At 66.0% G+C, this 17,864-nt stretch overlaps 3 protein-coding genes and 1 long non-coding RNA gene across 13 annotated transcripts; 1 reads left to right on the top strand and 3 right to left on the bottom strand.

The window, feature by feature from the left end:
- Positions 1-1,221: 1,221 nt before the first annotated feature.
- MAFG (MAF bZIP transcription factor G) lies at positions 1,222-7,225 on the bottom strand. Of its 5 annotated transcripts, none has more exons than XM_036339274.1 (3): positions 7,005-7,225; positions 2,751-2,813; positions 1,222-2,665 (listed from the first exon to the last, which is right to left on the bottom strand). In XM_036339274.1, the coding sequence occupies exons 2-3, from the start codon at positions 2,784-2,786 to the stop codon at positions 2,213-2,215; spliced, it is 489 nt and encodes a 162-aa protein (XP_036195167.1). In that variant the 5' UTR covers positions 2,787-2,813; positions 7,005-7,225; the 3' UTR covers positions 1,222-2,212. The 5 variants fall into 5 exon arrangements, with proteins under 5 accessions (XP_036195167.1, XP_036195171.1, XP_036195168.1 ...); XM_036339278.1 differs by having other exon boundaries at positions 7,009-7,027; XM_036339275.1 differs by lacking the exon at positions 7,005-7,225 and adding an exon at positions 5,786-6,045.
- Positions 3,207-5,164, top strand: LOC118671278. The gene is made up of 3 exons (XR_004972712.1): positions 3,207-3,455; positions 4,239-4,299; positions 4,552-5,164. It is a non-coding gene; the product is annotated as an uncharacterized LOC118671278 (long non-coding RNA).
- A 1,555-nt stretch (positions 7,226-8,780) lies between the features above and the next one.
- Positions 8,781-12,946, bottom strand: PYCR1 (pyrroline-5-carboxylate reductase 1). Of its 6 annotated transcripts, none has more exons than XM_036341996.1 (8): positions 12,905-12,946; positions 12,337-12,453; positions 12,079-12,149; positions 11,171-11,350; positions 10,726-10,998; positions 10,405-10,497; positions 10,065-10,228; positions 8,781-9,557 (listed from the first exon to the last, which is right to left on the bottom strand). In XM_036341996.1, the coding sequence occupies exons 2-8, from the start codon at positions 12,401-12,403 to the stop codon at positions 9,392-9,394; spliced, it is 1,014 nt and encodes a 337-aa protein (XP_036197889.1). In that variant the 5' UTR covers positions 12,404-12,453; positions 12,905-12,946; the 3' UTR covers positions 8,781-9,391. The 6 variants fall into 6 exon arrangements, with proteins under 6 accessions (XP_036197889.1, XP_036197888.1, XP_036197892.1 ...); XM_036341995.1 differs by having other exon boundaries at positions 12,872-12,936; XM_036341999.1 differs by having other exon boundaries at positions 10,726-10,947; positions 12,872-12,936.
- Positions 12,947-16,206: 3,260 nt separating this feature from the next.
- On the bottom strand, positions 16,207-17,572 carry MYADML2 (myeloid associated differentiation marker like 2). The gene has a single exon (XM_036342205.1). The coding sequence runs from the start codon at positions 17,395-17,397 to the stop codon at positions 16,474-16,476; it is 924 nt and encodes a 307-aa protein (XP_036198098.1). The 5' UTR covers positions 17,398-17,572; the 3' UTR covers positions 16,207-16,473.
- Between the last annotated feature and the right edge of the window lie 292 nt (positions 17,573-17,864).

Genomic DNA, 17,864 nt, shown 5'->3' with positions numbered 1-17,864 from the left:
GAGGGAGGGCAGAAGCCTCCAGCACACCCGGCTCCACCCCACAGGCACGCGGGATGAGAACCCCTGCCCACCAGGTGAGGCCCTGCCAGGCCGCACGGTTGCACGTCTGTGCTTTTCAGGGATTCTAGGCCCCCAAGCAGCCAACAGTAACCCCAAGAACAGGCCAAGGCCCAGAGACGGCAGGAGCCTCTTGGGGCAGACACCACAGGCAGCCCTGTCACGGGCCCACAAGGAGCTCTCCCAGCCAAACCTGGGAGACTGCTGCCTCCACTGAGCGGCCAGGAGCGGGAGGGGGCTCAGCCCGAGAGAGGGACCTCCACAGCCGAGCATCGGATCCCTGGAAGACACAGATCCCGAAGGAGGCGGAAGACAGCCCGAGGCCGAGCTGCCAGCATGTTCTGGGGAGAGGAGGGACAGCCCTGGCCCTGGAGGCTAGCCCTTGTCTGACACTGTGGAGACCCCCAGGCCCTGAGGCAGGCAGGAGCCACCCCAGGTGGGCTCCCAAACCACCTGGGCCTGCCTAGGAAGCACCGCCCCGCAGCACACACAGTTCTAGGAAAAGGGGGCCCTGGGTTGCCCCAGCCGAGGCTGGTGGGCAGCCTAGAGGAACAAAGCTGGGGTCAGCGGCCGGAGCCGAGCAGGCTGACTGGACACCAGAAGGAAGACGGCAGGGGGCAGGCAGTGTGGCCGTGGCCCCGTGGGCACCGACACTGATGCCTTGGTCTGCAAAACCCCACCCAGGGCCAGGGTGGGGGCAGGGAAGCAGCGTGGGGGGCCCCAGGATAACTCCGTTTCACCTGACCCGCGGCTGGACCAGCCCAAACCTGACACACACATGCGAGAGCAAGGGCAGCAGGGGTGGGACCCCCTGGAAGCCTGGGGCCGGCGGGGGGGTGGGGGGTGGGCGGGGGAGGCCAGGCTGGTAGGCACAGACCCTCCCAAACTGCTGGAGCAGGTCCCGCCCGGCACCCCAGCCCCCGCCCAGCAAGCCAGCAGAAGCAAAAGACAACCAAATCCAAAAACAAACACAGGAAAACAGACACAAGTGACACCCACAGGTCAAAGGTCACCAGAAGCACCAGCACAGACGCTGCACAAGACCTCACCAGGCACGGACGACGCGGCCCCGCCGGAAGCGGAGGGGGGATAAGTCACTTTCGGTACAACTGCAAGTCAGCAAGGAGGACGTCGGGACGCGCCTGTGGTCGCTCGCGGCTTGGCTTTTTTTTTTTTTTCTTTTTTAAACTAAGTTTTATAAATAACATCTGATAACTCTGTGTATATAAAAACTAAACTTCAACAGCCACAAAGACTTGTCTGTAAGTTTACAAGAAAGGGCTTTTTTTTTTTTTTCTTTTTTTAAACTAGCAAAGTTTCTATTATACTTTCTTCCCTTTTCCATTTATAGGGTCAACTGTTCTTGCTTTGTTTTTTTTCTTATTTTTTTGTAAAAAGACAGTTTTATAAATACTCTGCAGCTCTTTTTTTTTTCCTTTAGCTTTTAAACATATAATTTAATAACTTCGTAAAAGGAACTTCTCTCTTTTAAATAAAGGGCTAGTAACCACACAAATAGGTCATGTAAACAGTGACACGGACCATCGCAGGACACTGACACACCCTCACGTACGCTCACAACCAGTGATTTGGTCTTGTTCAGTGCAAGGCGCCAGGCAAGCGTGCCCAGGCCCCTGGCCCACAGCCACACGGTGCCCCATGCCCGGCACCCAGGCTGGTGGCCCACCTGTCCAGGGCCCTCAGGACACCTGCTCCCAGGAGCAGAGTCCATCTGTGAGTGAACTGCCCAGCCCCCTGCCAGCCCGGCAGCCTTCAGGGCCTGGAGGCCACTCAGGACAGCGAGCAGCCCCTGCCCTGGAGCCCTCCCTGCTCAGGGACACGCGAGTCCCACAGCTCGCTCGCTCCTTCTCTCTGCTCCCCAAGGGCCACCTCTGGGCTCCAAGCCATGTGGCCTTGGTACAAAGGGGGCAGGGGCGACCCCAGTCACCGCTGAACTGACCAATCCCAACGTACAAAACACACGATGACAACGACGACGAGATCAAGGGCTCAGCCCGGCGCCCCTGGGGTGCAGGTTGTGCTTTGAGGGGAGGGAGGAGGTAGGACAGGGAGAGGAGGAGGAAGAGGACAGGGCTGCCGGATGCGCCGCGTGCCTAACGGCCCCTCCCAGACCCGCCTGGGCCAGCGTGCGTCCCTACGACCGGGCGTCCGTCTTGGACTTTACTATTGTGATGACGCTGGTGGCAGCCACTTTGCCAGGGACCAGGGGCCCCAGGCTGGCGGCCAGGGGGCCCCGAGCAGGTGCCACGGGGCCGCGGGCCACGGTCCTGGCGAAGGTCTGCAGGGCCTCGTACTTGGAGCGCAGCGCGTCGAGCTCCAGCTTCATGCTGGCATTCTCCGAGGCCAGCTTCTCCACCTCTTGCTGCAGCTCCGCCTTCTGCTTCTCCAGCTCCTCCTTCTGCGTCACCCGCTTCACTCGGCAGCTGGCGGCGTAGCCTCGGTTCTTGAGCGTGCGCCGGCGCTGCTTCAGCTGCACGATCTCCTCCTTGGACAGGCCCCGCAGGTGCTGGTTCAGCTCCCGCACCGACATGGTCACCAGCTCCTCGTCCGTCAGGCTGGTGCCATTCTCGCCAGGCTCCCGCTTCACCTGGGGGCACGGGGCACAGGTCACGGCCCGGCAGCCCCCATCCTGGTGCCACCCCAGCCGGGAGGCGCCCACCCTGCCTGCTTACCTTCAAGGCCTTGCTTCCTTTATTGGGGGTCGTCATAACCCGGGGGCACAGCAAGCAGGCACTCTGCGAGACAGGGGGCAGAGGTCAGGACCCTGGACACCGCCATCCTTGCCCCCACCTGCCCAGTCCCCGACACCCGGCCTGAGGACCGACCTTTGCCCCTGCCTCTCCTGAGCTGGGCTATCTGCCCCGAGCAAACCCGGGGGAGCGCAGGAGGGTCCAAGGGGAAAGGGGGATTGAAGGGCAGTGAGGGAGGCAGAGGCAAGGAAAGGGGCCGGGGGAGAGGTCAGAGGGTCGAGGGGCCAGCCTAGAAGGAAGCCCTGAGCTTTAAAAATAACCCTGTGTGCACCCCAGAGCGGCTGTTCCTGGCGAGTCATGCTGACTCAGCGCTTCCCTTGCTCCCTCACCGCCTGGCACTCCCCAGGCCGCCAGCCAACACTGCCCCAGGGGGCCAGCAGCCAGAGCAGAGAGCTGTTGGGGCCAGAAAGGCCAGCCTGGCCGACAGCAGGTGAGGGCCTTCGGGCCGGAGCCAGCAGCCCTGCACGTGTGTGCCCAGGGCCCAGCCTCCTATAGCCACTGACCCAAGTCGGCCTGGGTCACAGCCCTGCTCTCACGAAGGCTCAGGGGGTCATCCCCAACAGGGACTCGGCAGAGGGGAGGACGAGCGGGGTCCCGAGTCTCTCAGACGCCTCACTCTGAAGTGTGGTAAGTGGGCTGTCCGAAGCTTTGGGGGAGCTCCCCACCCTGCAGGTGGCAGGCGGGGCGCCCCGTTGCTGATGGAGTAACCATCCTGTGGCTTTGGGTTGCAGCATCTCGTGCCCCTGCCCCCCTGTCCAGGGTGTTTCACAAGAGTGCCCGCAGCGAGCCGTTCAGGGGGCCGGCTCAGCCCCTTGGGCCACTGACTGCTCTCAGGCCCCCTGTCCAGAGTCAGCACCCACCTTTCCCCCACACCCCACCTCCCTTTCTGCTTCCCAAAGCCCTGCCAAGAACAATCCTGCTCGCCTCGTCCTGCGCCTCCTGGCTCAGCCGGCCGCCACCAGATTGGCTGCCCCCCCCCCCCCCCCCCACTTTGCGCTCCACTTTCCGGGTTCGATGCAGGGAGGTAACTGGCTGCATGGCTGAGACTGACCACAGTCTCCCTCCTGGAAGGAGCCACAAGCTCTTCAGGCAGGTGGCCTGGGGGGCAGGGGGTGCACGTCTTACTCTCCCTGGAAGCTGAAGTGCGGGCTGGGGAAGTGAAGGCACAAGTGGGCTCCATGGCAGGCCCCACCCACCCAGCCTGGCACCAGGAGGCCCCAGGCGAGAAGGTCCTCAGGGCCAGGCCCTCCCAGCAGCAGGAGTTGGAGGGCAGGGACGCTGCCCCGGGTCCTGTCCCAAAGGAAAAGCCTTGGCACCAGCCTGTCCCACCCCGGTGCCCCCTCCACCCCCAATGCTGAGCGCAGCGGTGACTTCCTGGAGAGATCACACACAAAAGTGCCTCCTCGACAGATTTCACCTCCGCAGAAGCCTGGACTCAGCACAAGTGCAGCCAGCGGCCTCCTAATCAAAGGTGTGCGTGAGCGCGGGGGGAGGGGTGAGCGGGGGGGGGGGGGGGGGGGGGGGCAGGCCGCGGAGCCAGGGCTGCAGGCCTCGGGGCCTGGCCTCCACCCACCTGAGGACACACACTGACAGGACAGAACAGCCTTGAGATGGACAGGAGCCAGGCAGAGGGGACCCCAAAGGCTGGGCCAAGAGGAGGCTGCTCCATCCCTCTGGCTCATTCAAGCTGGGGCTCAGCCACCCTCCTTCCCTCACTCCCCAGGGCAGAGTCCGCTTTGTGGAGCAGGCCGAGATGGCCCTGAGCTCTCCCACAGCCCAGATCCCGTCAGGAAGGGTAGAGGTGCAGGGAGCTCTACGCCTTTCCCCTGGGCCCAAACTCCAGGCCGTGGACACGCGGCGGGAGGCAGGACAGCCGCTCCCGCTCCTTCTCCAGGCCTGCAAACCCACGGCCAAGCCTCCCCGGCAGGCCTGGTCCTGAGCGCTCTGTACCCCAAGCCAGTCCAGCCTCACTCCCTCCTCCCTCCGACCACCTCCTCCAGAAGCCCTCAGCCACCAAAAGCCACTCGGAGAAAAGTCTAAAACTTAATTTCCACTGAAGCAAAAGTAACGGAGAACCCCTCCAGCCCAGCTGGTGTGGCTCAGTGGTTGAACGTTGACCTACAAACCAAGAAGTCACCTTTTTGATTCCTGATCAGGGGACATGCCCGGGTTGTGGGCTCGATCCCCAGTAGGGGGCATGCAGGAGGCAGCCAATGATGATGTTTCTCTTTATCCCTCTCCCTTTCTCTTTCTCTAAAAACAAAAATCAATAAAAACATTAACAAAACAAAACAAAAAAGAAAAGAAAAGAAAGAAAGTCCCCTCCAGGAATCTGTACTTTCCTAGGGCATAAAATGACAGCCAAACCATCAGCTGAAGTGTTTGAAAACATCTGACATCTCTAAGCCTGGACTCTGTGTGTGTGTGTGTGTGTGTGTGTGTGTGTACAGGGTGGGGCAAAAGTCGGTTTACAGTTGTTCGTCTGGAAAACAAGACAATTAATAAACAGTACAAGAATAAACTCCATGTTCCATACACTCAACACTGTAAACCCACTTTTGCCCCGCCCTGTAAGTGTGTGCTGGTGGGGAGCCAACCTCTGCAGACATGAGCCCCTGGGCAAGAGGGGTCCTCGGAGCTGGTCTAGACAAAACACTCCCGCACCCCTAGAGGCCAGGAACTGCCCACACCCGGGAAAGGCGTCCGGCACACACCACCCTCAAGCGGTCACTCCCCACCTGTCCCCATCATCTGGCCGAACGCCCACCAGGGCCACAGTCTCTGCTCACCTGCACAGCGCTGAGCCCCAACCTCCAGGGGGACAGCTCTGGGGTGATGGGGAACCGAATCCTTCCACCCCAGCCCACCCGCTGTGCCCTGAAGCTCCCACCAGCTGCAGCCTGCACTCACACCCCCAGGCCCGGCTGCAATGGGGGCAGGACCTGCTCACCAAGCACCTTGGTCCCCAATGGCTCAGGCCTGCCGCTTCCTCTCATTGGCAATTTCCTGGTAGAGCTGCACCTGCTTGCCAACTGTCCTGTCCACGGTCACCAGGCCTCAGGACAGGGTGTACTCTGCCCGGCTCTTTCACGGAGCCCTGGGCTCCCCACCGGACCCCACCCTTTCCTGCTCCCGCCACCACGGCGGCCCCTCCCGCCAGGCCGCCCCGGCCTCTTTCTCCCTCTCTGGTCGGTGTTGCCCTCTCTTCCCCGCCCCTGGGCGCGCGGCCTGGCCGACCAGACCACTCAGGGAAAGCCCGCCCGCCCCCAGCTCGGCCCCTCTAGGCTCCTCCCCTTCGCTCGCTGGAGGGAACTATTTCCCAGTTTGGGGAACTGTCCCAGACGCGGGTCCCGGCCGGCTGCCAGGGCAGAGCACGCCCGCGAGGGGTGCACCGGCCGGGGGCTGCCCGTCCTCCCGCCGCGGCCCCTCCGCTGCCTGCTCACCACCCGGCCTTGGACTTGAACCTCAGGCCAAACTTAAACGGCGCCCCGACCCGTGGGCCTAGCACCACCCGCGCGGCCCCGCGGCCCCGCGGCCCCGCCACCTCGTGTGCCCTGGCCTTGGAGGCCCCGGGCCCCGGCTCGGATCCCCCGGGCACCGGGAGGAGCCGAGTGACCTCATGCTGATGACTCAGCAAGTCTCCCTCGGGCTCCGGCTCGCGGGCGACGGAGCCGAGCCGGCGCGACCAGGGGCGTCCTAGCGCCCCCCGTGCCGCCCCCCCGCCCCGGCCCGCCGAGGCCCGCGGCGCCCGGGAAGGCGCGGTGCAGACACCTGATGAATCAGCAGCTCTGACCGAGGCCGCCCGGCTGCTCCGCGGAGCCCTGGGCGCCCCACTCGACCCCACCCTTTCCTCCCGCCACCCTGGCCGCCCCTCCCTCCAGGGCACCCCAGCCTCCGTGGAGCAAGCCGCGCGCCCGCCCCGCCCGCCGCCCTCGCCGGCCCCGCGGCCCACCCCCCGCACCCCGCGCGCACGGGCCAGCAGCGCCCTGCCCGGTAGGGAAATCGAGGCACGGTCGCCATCGGGGAGCAGGGCAGACCCGGAGCCAGGGACGCCCGGCCCGCGCCGCTCAGGTCCGCTGGGAGGAGCCGCGGCCCCGCCGGCTGCACCCCGGCCCGGAGCCCCCGGGCGCCCACGGCCCCCGCCCCCCGTCCGGCCGGGCCCGCAGCCGCACTCACCCACCACACTGCGGGCCGGGCGGGCCGAGGCCGGGGCGGGGGGCGGCGAGCGCTCCGAGGCTGCGCGGGGAGGGACCGCGCGGGGCTCCGCGCCCGGGATGGGGGCTCGCCGCCTGCGCGGGCCGGGCCAAGCGCGCTGGGAAGGCTGGGCCGGACCAGGCTGGGGATCCGCCGCCGCCGCCGCCGCCGCCGCCGCCGCCGCCGCTCCACAGACGTCACATGATGTTTGGTCACGTGGGCTCCATTCATGAAGCGGCGTCGCGACCGGCCGGGGCTTAAAGGGGAAGGCGCGGTGGCGGCGGCGGCGGGGCGTGGTTGCAATGCGCCTGCGCACTCGGGCGCCGTCGCCCGGGCAACGCGCGCCCTGCCCGAGCGGGGTCTCGCGGTTCTAGTCGGGAACGCGCTCTCCTGAGGCCACGCCCCTTTCCCGGCCCTGGAGGCGGGGCCTAGTGGCCGGTGCGCTGACAATTTCAAAGGCCACGTGTCCAAGGGCCGCTCCGCTTCACCTGCGCGGGGCCGGGGTGGGGGTGGGGGGTCTGCGCTTGGGCCACGCCCGAGGCGGGCCGCGCGGGGACACACTCCCACACGCGCGCCAGCCCTGCACAGGCCTCTCGAGGCCACCCTGGCAGACTGGGAGCGGGCGCAGTCATGCTCCTTGTGTTTTCTGTTGTGCATTTTCTTCCGTTTTTCTGGTTTCTCGTCTCTCCCCTTGTCCCCTAAGTGCCTCGTCCGCCCACCCACGTGCGCTGGGCCTTGGTTCTAAGTGGGCCCAGGGGCAGGAGCGAACTGGAGAGGACAGGCATGCGGCTCTGCGATTGGCAGCGCCCCCAATCACCCCCCCCCCCCCCCCCGCCCGGGACAGCACCACCTACAGAGCGCTCCTGCAGGGTGTGTGTGTGTGTGTGTGCGCGCGCGCGTCAGCCCCTGAGGCCCAGGCCTCCTCTTGTCTCTATGCTCTGTAACTGTTTGTTATTGTGATCAAAGGGTGAGCCCTCCTGACCCCATAAGGGTTCTGACCCTCAGCAGCTTGGGGGCCTCCCCTGGGAGTTAATTTTATGTGTCAACTTGCCTGGGACCCGGGATGCCCAAATAGCTGGTCCAAGATACTGCCTGTTTCTGTGAGGGTGTTTTTGCCCGAGATTAACGTTAGGTCGTAGACTTGGACAGATCACCCTCTGTGATGTGGGTGGGCCTCCTCCAAGCAACAGAAGGCCAAAGAGCCTGACCGGCCCTGGAGAATTCTGCCTTCAGACTCACCAGCAACATGGGCGCTCCCTGCCTGAGGGCCTGTGAACTGGCACGTCAGCTGTCTGGTATCCAGCCTCCGGCCACCCTGCAGGGTGGACTTGCTAGCCACTTCCTTATAACCACCTCTATATATGTTCTAACATCTATTTTTTCTGCTTTTCTGGAGAAACCCTAATGCAGCTAGCTCCCTAAGGGCCATCTGCCCCACCTGCCTTTGCCTGGGTAATCTGGGGAGACTAAGTCAGGAGGCATGGAGGATGCAGAAGCTGGGGCCGCTCCACCCGCCCCCCCCCACCCCCCAGCCAACGGTACCAACTTCCATCACACTTCTAGTGACGGCAGCCTGAGGGGCTGACCCTTCCTCTGCTCCCTGGGAGCCTCCCTCCCCCCACCCACAGCCGGGCTACCTGGGGAGCAAGGGCTCTCGGCCATGGGCTACTACTGGCTCAGCCTCTGACATCACACCCGGTCGCCATGACGCTCTGGGCAGCTGGGGCAACCCTCCACACGTAGTGACAAAGTTAGAAGTTAGGGCTGGAAACCAGTTTATTGAACCTAAAAGGCCAGGAGGGGGAGACAGTGGCCTGAGTGCTCCGCGGACCTGGAAGGCCACCTGCCCGAGGAGCCCTTCTCAAGTGTCAAGTGGGAGCAAGGGGCAGCTGGCAGCCGGCCAAGAACCGAGGTCCCTCCTCTGAGGTCAGGATGCTGGTCCCCCGACACCGAGGGAGGTGTCCCTGCGCAAGGAGGTTGGGGAAGTGGCAGGCGTGGGAGGGGGCTCTCCTCTTGGCTGGACCTTCAGGGCAGGGAACCTTGACCTCTGTGCTTAGGAAGGGGCCAAGCCCCAGGGCAGCTGACACTGGGAGCTGAACCCCTTCTGAGCTGGGAGCAGAGGAAGGAGGAGGTTGCACTCAGAGAGTCCACCCCTCTTCTGGGCCAGGAAGCGCTCAGGGAGGCTCCCACTGGGAAGTGATGTATCCCCCCCGGCTATGACCCTGCTAGGCCCAAGTTGACCAGAGCCATGGGCAGGCCACCATGCGGACAGGACACCCTGTGTGGCTTGGGCCTCAAGACGCCCAGCGCAGGAGCTCCAAGCCCAGGAGAGGGAAGGCAGAGGGCAGCCCGGTGCGCAGGCGGGACCCTCAGTCCTTCTTGCCCGCTGGGGCCACACTGCGGGGGAGCAGCTTGGAGTGGCCCGAAGCGGCCGGCGCGGCCCCTGGAGGAGAGTCCAGCTTCACCTTGTCCAGGACGGTCTTCTTAATGGCAGCGGGCGAGACCTTCTCTTGGTCGGCCATGGACTGCAGCTCCCTGGAGGGGCAGAGAGGGGGGTTGAGTACCGGGACCCGCCTCCTCCGAGCCCAGGTGTCCACGAGGGAGGAGGGAGCAAGGCCCACAGCCCAGGGACAGCGATGCTGAGCCTAGACTCCAGACTCCATGCCGCTCTGGCTTCCTGTCAGCGGTCACGGCCTCTCGTCAAGCCGGTGCCGGCGCCAGGTCCTGCATTCTAACCTGCTAATCTCCCCAGCCAGGCCCGGAGGAGGGTTATCACCAGTCCACAGAGGCTCCCCGGCAGGACAACGGGGAGGGCACGGTAAACCGCACCCCAGAGAACCTCGGGGCTCCCTGTGCCCTGCCCACCACCAGGCCAGAGCTCGATACACATCTGCTGAGTGAGGGGCTGAGCAGACTCGAATGTTAGCGGCTGAGCCAGCAGCCCGTGGCCAAGAGCTTCCCAGATAGGCAGGCTGTGGGTGTGAGGTGGAGGGGAGGGCTCGGTATGCGGGCTGGGAGTGGGGGGCGGGCGGCGGGGCCCACCGGGTGCGGATGCAGGAGGCCTCCACAGCGTTGATGAGCAGGGAGCGGAAGCCCCCGCTCTCCAGCACATGCAGGGCGTGGATGGTGGCGCCTCCGGGGGAGCAGACGTTGTCCTTGAGCTGCCCTGGGTGCTGCTCCGAGTCCAGCAGCATCTTGGCAGCACCCTGCGTGGGGGAGACGAGAGAGGATGTTGGCTGTGGGGCGCTCACCCACATCCGCACGACACGGCGCCCAGCCCCGCCACTGAGGCACACGCTGACAGCCGGCCCCTCCGTTCCAGGGCACTAGCCTCACGCCCAGCAAGGAGTGGCCCCACTAGAGGGTCAGGGACAATACTGACCAGCAGAGCCTGGGCCCCGAGGCGGACTGCCAGGCGCCTGGGAAGCCCCATCTTCACGCCCCCGTCAGCCAGGGCATCGAGGGCTGTGAATGCCTGTGGGGAGAGGGCGCCTAAGCCAGGGTCCCCTGGTGAATTCTCCGGGCAATGGTTGTCCAGCAGCTCTGCCCGAAGCGGCCAGAGCAGGGAGGAGGGGAAGGACCGGAGCAGGGAGCAGGGAGGAGGGGGAAGGACTGACGAAGGCACCTGGAGGTCCTCCCACACGCCCAGCTGCCCCCTGCCAGGCCCCAGCCACCACCCGCCTGCACCCGGTCCAGTCCTCACGTAGGCGGGCCCGCTGCCACTGAGTCCCGTGACGGCGTCGATCAGGTCCTCCTCCACCTCCGCGCAGAAGCCCACACTCCCCAGCAGCTGCTCCAGGAGCCGGCCGTCCTCCACGTGGGCGTGGGTGCCCGTGGCGAACACGGTGGCCCCCTCCCGCACCACCACCGGCGTGTTGGTCATGCAGCGGATGACCTTGGGGGCCGGCTGGAACGCCCTGAGCTTCTGTAGGAGAAGCCAGCGGGGTGTCCCTCCCAGCCCCGGCCAGCAGGGGTGCTGGGTGAGGGTGAGAACGGGCTCATCCACCTGAGCATTTCCTGAGTTCTCACTGGGGGCGGGGCCCACACGCCCATTTCACAGATGGAGACCCGGGCAAATCGAGGGCCGGAGGCCCGGCCTCTCTGCACACACTCCCACCCGCTCTCCACACCCGGGGCCGCAGCCCCACCTTCTCGATGCTGCTGATGGTGACGCCGGCCGCGCAGGACACGACGATGTGCCGGCTCTCGATGTGGGCGCCAACCTCGTCCAGGATGAAGGGGATGATGTGCGGCTTTACTGCCAGGAAGAGCACGTCGCTGTGCTGCACCGTCTCCTTGTTGTGGGGCGTCAGGTTCACCCCCATTTTCTGTGGGGAATGCCGGGGCGGGCTCAGCCTGCCCTCGTAGCTGGCCGGACCCCCAGCATCTCTCTCAGCCAAGAGCCATCATGTGGACCAGCACAGAGGCTGCTGGGGTGTGGGCATGGCCAGACCTGGGGCTCAGGGAAAGGGGCTGTGACACCCCAACTGCCCCTCCCACCCAAAAGTAGAGGAAGCGCCTGGCCGGCGTGGCTCAGTGGTTGAGCATTGACCTGTGACCAGGAGATCAGGGCTCGATCCTGGTCAGGGCACAGGCCCGGGTTGCAGGCTCAATCCCCAGTGTGGGGTGTGCAGGAGGCAGCTGATCAATGTTTCTTTCTCATCACTGATGTTGCTCTCTCTCTCTCCTTCCTCTCTGTCCCAGCCTCAGCCCCTCCCCACCCCCCTCTGCTCTGTGGGGTGAGTGGTGGCCCCAAGCTGGGCACTTGCCCACCCTTGGGTCTGGATGTCTAATCAGCTACAGTGAACCCAAACTATATCAGCCCCCAGAAGTGTCTGGCCTGGCCCCACACTGTGGCCCCATCTGTCTGGCCCCCCAGCACCCCTTTCCTAACCATCACCCCCTCTCCACCGGCTGCACATCACCCAGGTCCCAGAGCAGAGCAGGGTCTCATGGTGTCCCCCTGGGGCCACTACTCCTGGCCCTCCAGGGTCAGGCTGTCCCCCCCCCCCCCCCATGTCAGATCCGCTGACTGGCCCCGTCGCCCAGCACTTACCCTGAGGGCGGAGACCGTGGCCAGGTCCATGTCTGGAGAGCTGGCCATGATCTTGTGGGCGGCCAGGACGCCTGCAGGAACAGTTCCTCCCTCAAGGCCGTTCCCAGGAGGGAGAGCAGAACCCCCACCACCCAGGGTGAGAGCAACCCCGCCCCCCAAACATCTTGGGGCTGCCATGTCCCACAGGCATATTATGGAGACCCCCCTCTTCCCGCCCCCCCTGCAGAAGGGGGGCGCCCTCCTGGCCGCAGGACCTACCTGCCGCCGTGAAGCCCTTGGCCAGGGCAAAGGCCAGCTGGCCCGCCCCGATGAAGCCCACGCTCATGGCGTCTGACGCGCCCACGGCCCTCGGAGCTGCCCCTTGCGCGGTGGGAACTGCGGGGGAGACGGGGCAGGATCCGGCGCCAGAAGTTAGGGGGGCAGTGCCAGGCCCGGCCACTCCACCGCCTGCGGGCGCCACCCCCTCCCCCAAACCCGTCTAACTTCCCCCTGGGCTGCCCGACAGTCCCGGAGCCCCGGGAACTGCCCCGACTCCCACCTACAGCGGGGACCCGGACCCCGATTCCCAGCTACAGCGGGGTCCCCGGATTAGCTCCCCGAGGTCCCGCGCACGTGGAGCAGGAAGGAGCGCGCGGGCCTGCAAAGGGGTCGCGGGGCGGCGGGCGCCTGAAGGCCCCCAGAGGCGAGCGCCTCCCGCCCCGGCTCCCCCCGCCCGGGCCGGGACCCAGACGCGCCGCCCCCGCCCGGCAGCGCTCTCGGCCGCAGGAGCCGACCCCGCGGGGCGCCCAGGTACCGGGTTCTCCAGCGCAGGTCGCCCCCCACCCACCGAGCGGCGCCAGCCACGCGGCATCTCCGCCCCGCGGCCCCGCCTCCGACGCCCCAGCCAATCCGCAGCGCGGCCATTCGGACGCCGACCAATCAGAGGGCGCGGGTGGCGGTGGGGGGGTTGCATCATCCACTCGCTGTGGCCCCCGCCCCCGCCGGCCCGGCTCGGTCGCCCCGCCGCCCACCCCCCCCCCCGCCCAGGTGATCCGGGACCCCCCGCACCTCCGGATCCGCGCCTGTTGGGACCCTGCACCCCGGACCCTGGCGACGAGAACCCTGCACCCTGGAAACCCCACCCCGCACCCGCGCCCCCCAGCAGCGGGTCTCCTGGAACCGCCCGGCCAGTGCGTCCCGTGGGACCCCAGCCCCTTGGGCGCTCGCCCCCCGAGATCCGGGCCCGCAGGCCCATACGTGGGGACTGAGCGCGGGGGTAAGGGGCGGCGGGAGTGGGGTCCCCACTGCGGGGGGCGCTGGCCGTGATCCCAGACCTGCTGCTAGCAGGACCACCGTGTGGAGGAGCCCTGCTGAGCAGAGCTTTGCTGGCGCGCTCGGTGCGAGGTGTGTGTGTGAGAACAGTTTGCCGGAGGGAAACATTTAACATGGATCGCTAGTGTGATACTGTTTCTTGCCGCTTTCAAGTTCTGTGTGTGCTTCTGTTTCTAGCTTGTCTGGGTTTTATTCAGTTGTACCAGGAGGCTGCTCAGGCGCCCCGGGAAGTCTAGGTCCTGGCCCCCGAGACCCTGCTCCTTCCACCCGGAGCTTCTCCCCGCCAGTCTCTCTGGGCCAGAGGAAGGTGACCCCAGCGCCCCCCAGCTTCATGGAGCACCCCAGTCTCTCCTGACGTCGTGTCTGCAGGGCCCCTGGAAGCCCTTGGCCCTGGGTCTTAGGGAGCACATGGGCGCAGGGCCCTCCCCGCACCGGGACGCGCTCAGGGCTCATCTGAGCTGAGTCTGAGTCGGCGTTGGGTTTGGGAAGGTCCGGGGTCCCAGGCAGCAGCAGGATTCAGGCCAAGGAGGAAGGGATCCTTGTGAACAGCTCGCTGCCCACAGGAGAAGGGGTGAGCCACCCTGCTTGATCAGTTCTGCAAATTAAATGACAAGTTGTCCCAGAACCTATTCTCAGAATCACTCCGGCGCTGGTGCCCAGAGGCAGGCTGGGCCTTTTCTTTGACGCGGCGACCAGAGCCCTGTGCAGCGGGCGATCTCCTCCCTCCACAGGAGGGCCCAGCCCTTCTGACTGTCCGTCACCAGAGAATGGAACCCTCTTCTTTAAAAAGTAGTTTTTCTTTCTTTTAAAAAAATGTTTTTATTGCTTTTTAGAGAGAGAGGAAGAGGGAGAGAGAGAAACATCGATGAGAGAGAAATATCATCCATTGGCTGCCTCCTGCACGCCCCCTACTGGGGGTCGAACCTGCAACCGCGGCATCTGCCCTGGCCTGAATCCAACCAGGGACTTCTTGCTTCATAGGTGGACGCTCGACCGCTGAGCCACACCGGCTGGACACAAAGTGCTGTTTTCCAAGTAATAACGGCCAGTAACTCCCTGGAGCCGAGGGAGTCCTCCGGTCCAGGGGCAGTGTCGGCAGGAGCACCCCCTCTGTCCCCCATCGGACCTGCGACAATTGGGAGGGGCACTGGGGCCGCGGCCGCTGGACGGTGCCCCCTGGACGGTGCGGGGACTGGGAAGCCGGAGGCAGAGAACGCGTTCCGGAAGTTTGGCTGGAAAAGGAAGGACAACTGTGGTCCCGGCCTCCCTGTGAGCTGGAAGGGGTGTGGCCCGTAGGCTCCTTGTCACCTGGAAATGTCCCCCCAACCCCAACCCTCCCTCAGACACGGGCTGCTGCCCTCTTCGGGGATCTGCTGTGGAGCCTGCCCCACTGCCCCCTGGGTAAAGGGCCCCTCGAGTGCCCTCCCCACGGCGGGGCCCATTGTCTCCCACTCCGCTGGGTGCCTGCGCCTGAAACCTGCTTGGGTCCCGCCACCCACAGTGGGCAGCACCCCTCTGTCCCTCGCTGGGGCCCCGGCACCCCTGCTGGGGTGTGGGTGACGGGCAGTGCTGAGTGCCACGGGGGGGGGGTCGGAGCTTGGTGTCATCCCATCTCCCCCCCACGCTGGCTCTCACCGAGGGAGAGGACCGAGGCTGCTCTCACCCTGATACCCTGGGCCCCCGGCCGCCTCCTCCCCTGCCAGGCAGGGTCAGGCTCTTCTCCGCTGAGGAGGGGGTGAGGGGGGCCCAGGAGGTGCAGATCGCTGGCCAGAGCCGGGTGCAGGTCAGCGCTGGCCTTTATTTCCTGCCCAGGACCCTGGGCGAGAGGCCAGGCTGAGGGGCCCTGTGCTGGGCCGGCCCCCGCCGGGCTCTCAATGGAGGAAGCTGGCTGGACGACGGCCCCAGTGGGCCCTGGTGGTCAGCGGCCAGGTGAACAGACACTTGAGCAGATGGAGGTCGTGGGCCGTGAGCACCAGGGAGGTGCCGGGCCCAGCTCCGTGTCCCGTGGCTGCCCTGGGCCAGCCTCCCCTGGGCCACAGCAGGTCCTGGTGGGGCCGGTGGTGGGGCCGGCCTGGTGGGAACCAGCTTCTCCTCGGCTGGCCCCGGCGACTCCACCGTCCTGGCTCCGTTCCCCTCTCTGTGGCCAGTGGAGGCCGGTGGGTGAGCTGGGGTCATGGTTCCGGCTCCTTCCCCTTGAGCTGCACGCGGGCCTGGCTGCCTGCTCCGGAGCTGCCCCCTGAAGGCAGGAGGCCGGCCCCCAGGCCCTGCCCCAGCCCAGCTCTGTCCACACGCCCTGTCCACACGCCCGGCTCCTTTCCAGCCCCTCCCCACAGCCCTGGGAATTGTCTCTGTTCAGCTTCACTTAGGTTCTGCCTGAATGTAGGCTCCTGACGGCAATAGACACGGGGCTGTCCAAACCCTCCCCCAGGGAACCCATGTGCAGAGAGTCCAGCAGGCCTGCCTCCCGAGCTCCTCCTAAGCGACAGGGGCCATCCCCGAGTCAGAGGCCAAGCCCTGGAGAGACAGAGAGGGAGAGAGACAGGGAGAGAGACAGAGACAGGGAGAGAGACAGAGATAGGGAGAGACAGGGAGAGACAGAGACAGGGAGAGACAGAGATAGGGAGAGACAGAGATAGGGAGAGACAGGGAGAGACAGAGATAGGGAGAGACAGGGAGAGACAGAGACAGGGAGAGACAGAGATAGGGAGAGACAGGGAGAGAGACAGAGATAGGGAGAGAGACAGAGATAGGGAGAGACAGAGACAGGGAGAGACAGAGATAGGGAGAGACAGAGATAGGGAGAGACAGGGAGAGAGACAGAGACAGGGAGAGACAGAGACAGGGAGAGACAAAGACAGGGAGAGACAGGGAGAGAGACAGAGACAGAGAGGGAGAGAGAGATAGAGACAAGGAGAGAAACAGGGAGGGGCTGGGAGTGCCTGGTGGAGGTCCTCTGGGGTCCTGCTCAGGCCCCGCCCCCCGAAGCTGCCTTCGCTGCCAGGAGTCCTCTGAATGGCTGTGCGGGGCCTCCCCTGGCCGCTCCCCCGCGGGCCCGGCACCCAGAGCAGAGGCGGGGGGCCTGGGCTACGGGCTGGGCACGAAGCGGATCCTCTGCGAGTAGGCCAGGTCGGCCACGTAGAGCAGCAGGTTGACGTAGGTGAAGACGGCCACCACCAGCTGGCTGTCCCAGGCGCAGCGGCCCCGGGGGCAGTCGGGGGGCCGCCTGGGCTCACCGTACTTGGGGTCGAAGCAGAAGACGGGCCAGATGACGGCGGCGCTGAGGTAGAGGAGCACGGCCAGGAAGGTGTACACGGCCACGAAGCGCTCGAAGGGGCCGCCCGGGCCGCCCGTGTGGCCCAGGACGCTCAGCGCCACCACGGCCACGGTGGCCAGGAAGCACAGGCTGTAGACGGCCACGCACCACTGGGTGGCCGCGTAGCGCCGGTAGCCGCTGTCCTGGACCAGCGCCCCGAAGATGATGCAGGCCACGAAGGCCTGGACGATCTTCAGGAGCCCGGACACCGTGGCCATGTAGCTGGCCACCTGGCCGGGCCGGGCCCGGGTCAGGGCCACCTCGGCCGCGTAGGCCAGGAACAGCAGCCCTGCGAAGACGCTGGCGGCCAGACGGAAGTCCCGGGCGGTGCAGCCCGCGGGCTCGGGCGGGCACTGCAGACGGGCGAAGTACAGCGGGTAGAGGACGGCCGCTGTGGCCGACAGCAGCGTGGCCAGCATGGCGAAGGCGGCCGTGAAGTTGCCCCAGGAGAGGCGCAGGCAGCCGTGCAGCCGGGTGACCTCGCAGGCCACCACCAGGCCCGAGAGGGCGAAGCAGAAGCCCCAGGCGGCCATGCAGAAGGTGCCCTGCACGCCCGCGAAGCCGCCGCGGTGCGCCACCAGGCTGAAGGTGGCGCACCCGAAGGCCAGCTGCAGCACGCGGGCCGTGCCCACGGGGGACGCCACAGCGCCCAGGTGCAGGTACCCGCCCCCGGGAGGCTCCATGGTGCTGCCCATCGGACAGGCCGCCTCCTGGCCTCACACCGCGCCTGGCGGCCGGGGTTCCTGCCGGGGCGGTGGCCGCTCTGCCTCCTTCAGCGCGGAGGTGCCGGTGCCGGTGCTGGTGCCAGTGGCTGCAGTGGCAGTGACATTGCAGGGAGCAGCCGCTCTGCCTGGTGTGGGGGGGCCGGCCCAGCGCTATAAATAGGCGGAGTGTCAGAGCCTGGGAATAGCAGCCGGTCCCCATTCCAGGGGGACATCTGACCCCTGTGCCCCAGGCCAAGCCCCTGCCAGGACCATTAACCCCTTGGCTGCTGGCTCCGCCTCCTTCACAGCACCTGCCTCTGTCTGTCACTCCTCTTCCTGCAGGGGAGGAGGAGGGAGGGGAGCAGAGAGTGACCCGGTCACTGTCCCTTCAGCTCAGCAGCCTCCATGGCGGGCCAGGAGGGGGAGGGGCAGGGGTGGGGGTGGCTTGGTCCAGACCC

This window comes from Myotis myotis, unplaced genomic scaffold, assembly GCF_014108235.1.
Source record: "Myotis myotis isolate mMyoMyo1 unplaced genomic scaffold, mMyoMyo1.p scaffold_m19_p_17, whole genome shotgun sequence".
In the NCBI taxonomy this organism is placed as follows: domain Eukaryota; kingdom Metazoa; phylum Chordata; class Mammalia; order Chiroptera; family Vespertilionidae; genus Myotis; species Myotis myotis.
This window is presented reverse-complemented; position numbering and strand designations above follow the sequence as displayed.

Excerpts from the sequence above, each read along its gene's own strand:
- MAFG (XM_036339275.1), bottom strand. The coding sequence starts at position 5,824 with ATGAGAGGAAGCGGCAGGCCTGAGCCATTGGGGACCAAG. Across the intron at positions 2,814-5,785 it reads CTGAGCCATTGGGGACCAAG|AGTGCCTGCTTGCTGTGCCC; the intron begins GTGCTTGGTGAG and ends CCTGTCTCGCAG. Across the intron at positions 2,666-2,750 it reads AAGGAAGCAAGGCCTTGAAG|GTGAAGCGGGAGCCTGGCGA; the intron begins GTAAGCAGGCAG and ends CCGTGCCCCCAG.
- PYCR1 (XM_036341996.1), bottom strand. The coding sequence starts at position 12,403 with ATGAGCGTGGGCTTCATCGGGGCGGGCCAGCTGGCCTTTGCCCTGGCC. Across the intron at positions 11,351-12,078 it reads CCACGGTCTCCGCCCTCAGG|AAAATGGGGGTGAACCTGAC; the intron begins GTAAGTGCTGGG and ends CATTCCCCACAG. Across the intron at positions 10,229-10,404 it reads TCGGGGCCCAGGCTCTGCTG|GGTGCTGCCAAGATGCTGCT; the intron begins GTCAGTATTGTC and ends TCCCCCACGCAG.
- MYADML2 (XM_036342205.1), bottom strand. The coding sequence starts at position 17,397 with ATGGGCAGCACCATGGAGCCTCCCGGGGGCGGGTACCTGCACCTGGGC.